General features: G+C 39.6%; 1 protein-coding gene across 5 annotated transcripts in view; it reads right to left on the bottom strand.

Annotated features, from left to right (window-relative positions):
* Nucleotides 1–7,488: 7,488 nt before the first annotated feature.
* The window catches only part of LOC119553225 (poly [ADP-ribose] polymerase), an 88,431-nt gene continuing 85,473 nt past the window's right edge, over nucleotides 7,489–10,446 (bottom strand). For all 5 annotated transcript variants that reach the window (XM_037863485.1, XM_037863488.1, XM_037863486.1 and 2 more), the window contains one exon: nucleotides 7,489–8,790. In XM_037863485.1, the coding sequence (XP_037719413.1) occupies nucleotides 7,500–8,790 (1,291 nt within the window). In that variant the 3' untranslated portion in view covers nucleotides 7,489–7,499. The remainder of the gene's footprint in view (nucleotides 8,791–10,446) is intronic.

Here is a 10,446-nt window from a genome sequence, read left to right as displayed (position 1 = left end):
CCAACAAAACCGGGTGAACTACGGGTTCGATAAGGTGCAACTACGCATCTATGACACAGATAAGCTAGCCGCAGACAACCTGGCTGCCTGTGCGTCGTACGATCCCCGAGCGACGACGAATTGGAGCATGAGGAGGCCACCCTCACCGGCTACGTGTCAACCGACTCGGAGCTGACGGAGAACCTGAAGCAGCTGTGCACTCAGGACATAACCCGACCAGAGCGCACTGTTCTCCAGGGCATAGCGGTGGAAGCGGAGGGTACCCAGTCCGACCTCGGTCCCAAAGATGGTGCAGTTTCTGAAGATTAACCTGCACCACAGCAAGGCAGCATCCGCTGCCCTCCTCACCCGCCTGGCAACAGGCAACATAGACGTAGTCCTCATTCAAGAGCCATGGATTGTTGGTAACAACATCTGAATAAGTGGTCGATCCCCACCTTCCACGCTTCTAGCTGGTTAAATAGGGGATCAGATATTAGTGTAATGTCTAAAACTTCCCTCCTATTTCTGGTGATGAAAGTTGGGTCATAACGTTTGTTGCAGATGGATAGATTTGATTGGAGGAGATAGTCGTAGAGTATCTCTACGAAGTTTTAGACATTACACTAATATCTGATCCCCTATTTAACCAGCTAGAAGCGTGGAAGGTGGGGATCGACCACTTATTCTCAGACCACCGATACATAGAATTTACAATAACTCTAGACTGTCCTTCCGCCGAGAACATTACTAATCTAAGATTAACCAACTGGGGATACTACAAAAATCTGCTCAACAGGAACCTACACGCTCCACCGACGCACATACGAAACGGTCAAGAATTAGATAACCTAGTTAACACTTTTACTGACATTTGCGGTGAGGCCTTAAAAAGGGCTTGCCCAAGCAGAACAGTCAAAGCAAAGCACAAACCCCCATGGTGGAACGCAACCCTGGCGAACCTCAAAAGAGAGTGTAGAACTTACTTTAATAGAGCTAAATACAACAATAGCGAATCTTCCTGGAATTTATACCATACAAAATATCAAAACGAAGAGCTTGGGCTTATTTCTGCAGTAGCATAGAATCTACTGTGGAAGCATCCAGACTCAGAAGAATTTTAGCCAAATCTCCAGCAACCATTGGCTACCTAAAAAACAACAGCTTGACGGAAAACAGTCAGGAAACCCTTGAAATTCTGTTAGACACCCACTTCCTTAAAAGCACCCAAGTAGTGGAGGACCTCTACATAGAGGAGAACCTTGACAACCAAAGCATAGACAACATCTCAAACCCTGACCGCATTAAGTGGGCTATTAACTCTTTTAAGCCCTTCAAGTCCCCCGGCCCGTACGGGTTCTTCCCGGCCCAGCTACAACGGGCACTAGATACATCCCTACCCTGGCTGACAGCCATCTTCCACGGCTGCCTTGTTCTAAACTACATTCCAACAAGGTGGCTGGACGTTAAAGTAACCCTCCCACACCAACCCAAAGGAATTCTGCCCGATAAGTCTGTCTTCTATCTTGTTGAAGACCCTAGAAAGGCTAATTGACATCCATATCTAACCATCAACCCAAACCTACTCTCTGACGCACAGTCTGCGCAGATCAACAGATACCGCCACTCCCTAGTATCTAGTATAGAGAGAGGTTTCCGCATTAAGGAATACTGGCTGGCAGCGTTTCTAGACTTAGAAGGCGCCTTCAACAACGTCACCCCAACGGCTATCACTGGCGCTCTGACTGAACTGGGCATTGAGCGACCCATAGTGGGACTCATACACACCATGCTTACAAGCAGAGTAGTGTACTTCATTATGGGATCAGCCCACTCGACCAGGAATGTCAGCAGAGGAACCCCACAAGGGGGTGTACTCTCACCTCTACTATGGGTTATAGTGGTCAACAAACCACTATTACTTCTAGAAGAGGCGGGCACTAAAGTGGTAGCCTACGCGGATGACGTGGTTATCCTACTGCAGGGTAAATTCCCGCAAACTCTTTGCAATCTAATGGAGACAGCCCTATCCACCCTCTCTATGTGGACGGCTGTCTGTGGACTGAGAGTTAGCCCAGAAAAGACCGAACTAGTTCTCTTTACAAGGAAGTATAAGATACCAAATCGAATTCTCCCAAAACTACACCAAACGCGCCTAACCCTTAGCAACCAATCAAAGTACCTAGGTGTCACTAAAGTGGTAGCCTACGCGGATGACGTGGTTATCCTACTGCAGGGTAAATTCCCGCAAACTCTTTGCAATCTAATGGAGACAGCCCTATCCACCCTCTCTATGTGGACGGCTGTCTGTGGACTGAGAGTTAGTCCAGAAAAGACCGAGCTAGTTCTCTTTACAAGGAAGTACATGGACGGACATGGCTAGATCGACTCGGCTAGTGATCCTGATCAAGATTTAGCGTCGCTTGTGAACGGTTGTGTTTACTCTTGTGCTCTGAATTTTTGTCTATTCTGTGATTTTTTGCGAGTGTTTTGTGTTTGTTTATTAACAAAGCTCAGTCTAACCGCTGGGTAAGTGTGTTTAGTGTTTTTTTACTAGATCTCCCAGTGACTATAGTTATTTTAACATTTATATTAGATTTGTTTAATCTCCTAGCTTTGTTAGTGTAATTTTATACTCACTAAACTCTTCGATTTTCACTCTCTCTCCCGCTCTATATTACAACTGTAACTTAAACTCTCTCTGAACCTGCCAAATTTCTGGTAGACTTTTGGTGTGCTATTCTCTTGTCTCTCTCTCTCTCTCTCTCTCTTGCTTGCTTTACATTGTAACTGTTCCTGCGTAAAGTTGTCAGTGTCCCACAAGCAACGCTCAATCGATAAAAGATTTATTCTCTCGTGCTCTCTTACATTTAAAATAATACGCGATCTCGCGCTCTTATTTGTTTTCGTGTTTTGTGCCTTTGTGTATTTGGAATTTGATCCCAGTGCCAAATTTACTTGAGGTATTTTTCATATATTATTTTATTTTATTTCATTTCCTTTAAATGGCTCTTGTTTGCTCAAAGAAAAATTGTACTCTTTCGTGTTCAACTAAAGACCCTTTTATTTTCTGCTGGCTCTGCGAATCGATGATGCACGTTAAGTGCGCAGGATTTACTGGTAGAGTCAAAGACTTCATTGATCAGAATTCTGGGCTCATGTGGTCATGCGGATCCTGCAAGGAAATGGTTGTTGAGATGAGCGGCTTTATGAAGCAGACTCGAGACAGCCTTTTGAATCTCTCTGGTGCTTTTAAACAGCTCAATGAGGGGTTCAATTCCGTTTGTGCCCAATTTAATAATAAAAAATTACTTACTGAGTCGCCTAAACGTAAAAAAACCAGCTTAGCGGCAGTTAATACGGTCACGGTATCCACCCCAAATCCGAACTTGGTGGCTGCAGCAGTCTCTGTTAACACTGTGGTAAGTGAACCTACTGCGCCTATGGATACAGCTGTTCCAGGTGAAGTCACTGCTTCTCGAAGTCGGGTGGTAAAGAAACCCTCAGTGCCGGCTACGGTGCCGACCGTACCTATAGGTACAGAAGTTACCGTTTCTGGCTCTCAGCTTAGTGAGGTGCAATCTGCTGCTGGGGGACGTAAGAAATTATCGGTTGTTCCGCATAGGAAACAATTATTTGTTTCGAGATTCACCCCAGATACCACATCTGAGGATGTTTTGGAATTTATTCGTGAAAAATTCCCATCCGAGAATATTTCAGTTGAACAATTTAGATTTTCATATGCTCGTAGTATATCGTCTTTTAAAATATTTGCTCCGCCTGATGTGTTTAAGGTACTACTTTCTGAAAGCTTTTGGCTTAATGATGATTTAGTAATAAAAGAATTTGTTCCCAATAAACCGAGAACAAATAACAGACCTTCCACTGCGCCAAAAAACTAAAAAGTTTATTTTTGGCTTATCAAAATGTTAGGGGACTAAATATGAAGCTACCCAAGCTTTATGCTGACTCCTCTGCATTTACTGCTGATATTTTGGCTTTTACGGAAACTTGGCTGAAACCAGAGATATCTGACAATGAAGTTCTGTCTAACAATTTTAATGCCTATAGGACCGATCGCTCCTCACGTAGGGGAGGCGGTGTGCTGATTGCCGTTAGCACCAGCCTAACATCCGAGAGAATTCACTCTGATACTCCTAATGAAATTGAATTTGTTAGTGTGAAAGTTTCCTTGCAATCATTCTCAATATTTGTTACATGTTCCTATATTCCACCTGGCTCTGATATACTAATTTATGAGCACCACCTGACTGCGATAAAATCTGTTCTATCCCTTCTTTCTAACCGTGACCTTTTGATTGTTTTGGGTGACTTTAATCTCCCGGATATTTCTTGGTCTCCTCCTACTGACTCACTAGTCGCTATACCTCTATCCGCCCATGATTTTGTAGATGGTCTTCTAGAATTATCGTTACAGCAAGTAAGCTTTATACGGAATTCATTAAATAGACAACTAGATCTCGTGTTTGTTTCAGACCCGTCTGAAGTCACGGTATCTAGAATTGACGCTCTTGTTGTACCTGAAGACCGATATCATCCAACAATGGAATTGACAATCTGCCTCCCATGCGTTGATACCCTCTCTCCTTTAGTTTCTCAAACTAAAATGAGATGTTTCCGAAAATGCAACTATAAAAAACTTAACGACATGATTTCTCAATATAATTGGACAGAATTGTACAATTGTATGGATATTAAAAGTGCCACTGAACACTTCTATATAGTGTTAAATACCTTTTTTAATGAATGCGTTCCTGATAGGTTTCCTTCAAAGACAAACAGGCCACCTTGGTTTACCAATGCGCTTCAAAGACTTAAAAACCTTAAGACAAACACTTATAAAAAGTATAAGAAATCGGGTAAGCCATCTGATTTTTCGAAATATGTGGTGGCTCGATCGGATTTTAATGTTCTCAATAGTCATTGCTATTCTATGTATTTAAGTCGATGTAAATTTGAATTTTCAAATGATCCGAAGCAGTTTTATAACTTTGTCAATGCCAAGCGTAAGTCGTCAGCATTGCCTTCATCGGTACGTTTTAACTCAATGGAGGCATCGACGGATTCTAAAATTGCTGATTTATTTGCCGAGTTTTTCCAAACTACTTATAGTTCGGCTGCTTGGTCAAATTCTAACTACCCTAATCCCTTAAATAAGGCAAATTGTATCTTTACCCCTGAAATTACGGAAATTTCTCTCGTAAGAGACTTAGAAAAAACAACGCCAACTTATTCTCCCGGTCCTGATGGACTCCCCGGGTGTGTGCTTAAGTTTTGTGCGTCAACCATATGTAAACCGATTCTTAAACTTTTTAATTTGTCTATTTCATCGTCAGTTTTTCCTACTATCTGGAAGGACTCTTTTATCATTCCACTTCACAAAAAGGGTGCGAAGGCGGATGCCCAGAATTACAGAGGTATTTCTAAATTGTCGGCAATTCCTAAAGCATTTGAACGTATTATTACTTCTCATTTGCAACATTTATGTTCCTCGCTAATATCACCGTGTCAGCATGGTTTTGTTAAGCGAAGATCGACCACCACCAACCTTCTGGAATTGTCATCTATTGTAATAAATGGATTTAAGAATAAAATGCAGACTGACGTTATATACACAGATTTTAGTAAGGCCTTTGACTCTGTCAACCACTCTCTTCTCTTATTTAAATTAAATCAGCTTGGGTTTCCACGTAATCTATTAACTTGGATTTCAAGTTATTTGAATGGTAGGACTCAGAGGGTTATATTCAAGAACTCTGCCTCAAAACTGATCTATGTGACATCTGGAGTGCCTCAGGGTAGTCATTTGGGGCCTTTGCTGTTTACTTTGTTTATTAACGATCTTCCCTCTATCATAACACACTCTCGTGTACTAATGTATGCTGATGATGTTAAGCTTTGTTTATCACATAATGATATAGCGTCGGGTTTCAACTTACAGTCAGATATTGATTGTTTTCAGGGATGGTGTGAGTATAACCTTTTAAATTTGAACTGCCTTAAATGCAACGTTATGACTTTTCATAGGGGTACTCCTACTTTTGTTAGTTACTCTCTTCAAAATACGCCACTCGACCGCATATATTCAGTTAATGACTTAGGCGTTCTTCTGGACCCAAAACTTAAATTTGACTGCCACATAATGTCCACTGTCAGCAAGGCCATGAGTGTTCTTGGGTTTATAAAGCGTTGGTCAAAAGAATTTGATGACCCTTATACAACCAAATTATTATTTACCTCCCTTGTCCGTCCTATTTTGAAATATTGTTCTTCGGTTTGGAGTCCACAATATCAAGTGCATATTGACCGTATTGAGTCGGTACAAAAAAAATTTCTTCTTTTTGCCCTTCGTAGTTTGAACTGGGATCAAAACATAAGGCTACCTTCCTATCAGAGTAGATTACTATTGCTTAATTTACCTACCCTTGCAAATCGTAGAACAATGCTTGGTACTATTTTTATGCAAAATCTTATAAGAGGTGATATTGATTCTGTAGAACTTGTAAACCGCCTAACTTTCAATGTTCCTGTTAGACTTACACGAAATTATTATCCCCTAAATTTGCCACGATGTACATCTAATTTTTGTCTGCACGAGCCCTTTCGCGTTCTATGTAATAATTATAATAACCTTTATCATTTACTTTGCACTTCAACTTCTATCCCGGTATTAAAAACTAATATTTTAACTCATTTGCTTCTTTCATAGATGCTTCTTTTATTTTCATTTGTGTCCCGTCTCTATTTGTTTTTTGTATCTTCCTCGCGAACTCGTATTTTTGCCCAAATTGATAAAAGGGCCCCGCGCGTAACAAGCACGTGCTTGGTGTCGTTGGGCCACTTGTTTGTACTGCTCGTAGTGCATCAACGTCCATCAATATAAGAATATATACACTTTATGAGGTCGGAAACGCTTCATTTTACCTCTTACATACTTTCCGACGAATCTAGTATACCCTTTTACTCTACGAGTAACGGTTATAATTAAATTCCAATTCAAAGTTAATTAAAATAATTTATTTTAAAGTGACCCTTACACAATTTTTTTAATATGCTAGTTTATGCGTTTATCTATCATCTTTAAAAAAAATTGTATTTTACATTTTTATCAATTCTTTTATAGTAAGATATCCTTTTTTAGTAAGTGCACGCCACCTTTAAAGATGAATGGCGGAGACACTAATATTATTTTGACCACAGCTATATCGGTAGGACTATACCGGCTGTAGCTCAGTTAAAAATCCTAAAATTATTTAGAGTTCGGGGTTCGAAAGATAGGTAGTTTCACTTGTTAAATGTTTTGACCAACTAACAAGCGCTATTAATTTCGAATTAAAAATGGCTTATAACCCACCTGTTTTTGTTTCCAAAATTGCGGTTAATCTCCTTGGAATTTTCGGGTTGAAGAATACTACTAAATAAATAAATAAAATAAAATACAATTTTTTAAGTACATTTTATTTAATAATAACATCAAAATTATTTTTCTTTACACTTATTTAATAATTATACTTGAATTCCATACGAAACAAATACTGAACATTAACCTGCGCAACATCATATACTATATACTCATTGTATAATAATGATGAATCAAAATTTGAATTGGTAACTGCTTCACCTATTGGTATTTCAACACCATCATTTCTAAAATAGCTCTTACTTGGATCTGGCATCGTACGCCCATGACCAAAGCAACTATGTTTATCTTTTGGTAATTTTGTAACGTATTTTGCTGCTGTGCATTCCATCATATCTCCCAAAGCTACTTCAGAAAGAAGCATTAACCCAGTTGAGTTATGTTGATTTGTGCAACAATAATTTGCTGATTTTGACACCATATCAGCAAAATAAATACCTTTGCCAAACATATAGCCCGTTGGTGGCGCTTCTGGAGGAGCGATTTTTAAGCCGTGCGATAAAATACCAACAAAATTGGTTAAACGAGACCCATGCCATAACAACTTTCTATTATGTAGCTTCCTAAATGGTTTAAACCGCCTTGCTTCTCCTTGGCGAGCTACTTTGAACACATCTATAATCTGTAAACCATACGAGCTATGTGTAGATGCATGAGTGTTCTTAACATACTTGCTTAGAATGGAAAACTCTTCACTATTTTTATCCAGTGGGAATAATTGAGTTTTTAACTGTGCATAATGATGATCTAATGGATTAATATTATTAGTTGCATCTTCGGTTTTAATTAAGCTGTAAGCAACTTCAATCTCAGCCAATGAATCAAGCATTTGGCGCAAATCTTCGACTTGATTATGGGTTTCAATTAATGACGGAGATTGAACTCCAAAGTTATGAGGAATTAGCGTATAAAATCTATTTGTAGCATCAATTAGTTTTGCATTTGTAGATCCGGTTTCTATTAATTTAAAAATTTCGTACACCACACTATACGCAGATTTTATCTGATGGGCACTGAGCTTTCCCAACGGCATTTTATCCATATCAATATGAAACTCCATCAATGTTCTTTTCATAGAATCAACATCAAATATCAGCGTTATTAAATTTTGCAATGAAGGGTCTAACTTAGAATTATTAAAAAAGGTGCTATGGGTTAACAACTTTTGGTCTTCATCATATTGAATTTCTATTGGGTACATACATCCAGTTATTTTAACAAAGCTGTCTCGCTTATCGAATTCATTTCCAGATTTGTCGGCATATACTTCCTTAAATTTTCTTTTGGCAGAGTCACTTGTGCCAAACTCCTCGATCTTTGAGCTTCCAATACTAGTCCCGATTCGACCCCATGACCGAAAAATCCAATATCTGAAATTTATAATTCGTAGAAGTTTATTATATAATTAATAAAGAGATATCTATAGTCGAGTGGCTCGACTATCATAAGCCCTTTAAAGGTAAGCAATTTAACTTATTGATTAATGGTCCGATTTTGACGTCAAATTCCAAAGACTTGGACAATGGTATTAGATAGGCACTATTTTTTTTAGCAATGCCGTCATGTATGGAGACTGTGTTGCAGCGAAAATATTTAAGATAAGCCCAAATATGTAGCTCATTCAAAATGTCAGCAAACATCGGCTTTTTGTATTCTTAGCTATACCGCGGAACCTGAAGGAGACGAAAAAAGTTTATATGGGATTTTTTCTAAGGAGCACATAATTATCATGGAAAACTAGAAATGGATATTTCCTAAAGTTCAATTTTGTATTCCTGTGTTATAAGACCAGTTTTTATACCCGTTACTCGTAGAGTAAAAGGGTATACTAGATTCGTCGGAAAGTATGTAACAGGCAGAAGGAAGCGTTTCCGACCCCATAAAGTATATATATTCTTGATCAGGATCACTAGCCGAGTCGATCTAGCCATGTCCGTCTGTCCGTCTGTCCGTCTGTCCGTCTGTCCGTCTGTCCGTATGAACGCTGAGATCTCGGAAACTATAAGAGCTACAATACTAGGATTAGGCATGCAGATTCCTGAGATTCCTGCGCAGCGCAAGTTTGTTTCAGAAGAGTGCCACGGCCACTCTAACGCCCACAAACCGCCCAAAACTGTGGCTCCTACAGTTTTGATGCTAGAACAAAAATTTTAACTGAAATGTATTCTTCTAATCAATACCTACCGATTGACCTAAAAAAAAGTTTGCCACGCCCACTATAACGCCCACAAACCGCCCACAAACTTCAAAAAATCGTAAATATGAACGCGAATATCTCGGAAAATATTAAAGATAGAGAAACGGGATTTCAGATTTAGATTCGGTAGGCTTGAGCGCAGCGCAAGTTTGTTACGCGAATATGCCACGCCCACTCTAACGCCCACAAACCGCCCAAGTCTGTGGCGCCCACAATTTTTATGCTAGATAAAAAATTTTAACTAAAATGTATTGGTCTCTTGAATACCTATCGATTGGTCTAAAAAAAAGTTTGCCACGCCCACTCTAACGCCCACAAACCGCCCAAGCCTGTGGCGCCCACAATTTTCGTGCTAGACAAAAAATTAACTGAAATGTATTGGTCTCGTCAATACCTATCGATTGATTAAAAAAAAATTTTCGCACGCCCACTCTAACGCCCACAACACTTAAATCTGTCTACCGCCGGTAGGTGGCGCATTTGCTGCTTGCATATCTCCATTTTCCTTTGCTCCCTTTAGCTGAGTAACGGGTATCTGATAGTCGAGGTACTCGACTATAGCGTTCTTCCTATTTATTACTATTTTCTTCGGCCAGCACTTCTTAAGAAAGATAGCATTTTTCTTTATCTACTCAGTTTTTCCACATTATTATACCCTTGCAGAGGGTATTATTATTTCAGTCAGAAGTTTGCAACGCAGTGAAGGAAACGTTTCCGACCCCATAAAGTATATATATTCTTGATCAGCATTACTAGACGAGTCGATCTAGCCATGTCCGTCTGTTCGTCTGTCCGTCCGTTTCTACGCAAACTTGTCTCTCAGTTTTAA

This window comes from Drosophila subpulchrella, chromosome 3L, assembly GCF_014743375.2.
Source record: "Drosophila subpulchrella strain 33 F10 #4 breed RU33 chromosome 3L, RU_Dsub_v1.1 Primary Assembly, whole genome shotgun sequence".
In the NCBI taxonomy this organism is placed as follows: Eukaryota; Metazoa; Arthropoda; class Insecta; order Diptera; family Drosophilidae; genus Drosophila; species Drosophila subpulchrella.
Note: the sequence above shows the minus strand (reverse complement) of the source record. Positions and strands in the feature narration are given on the sequence as shown.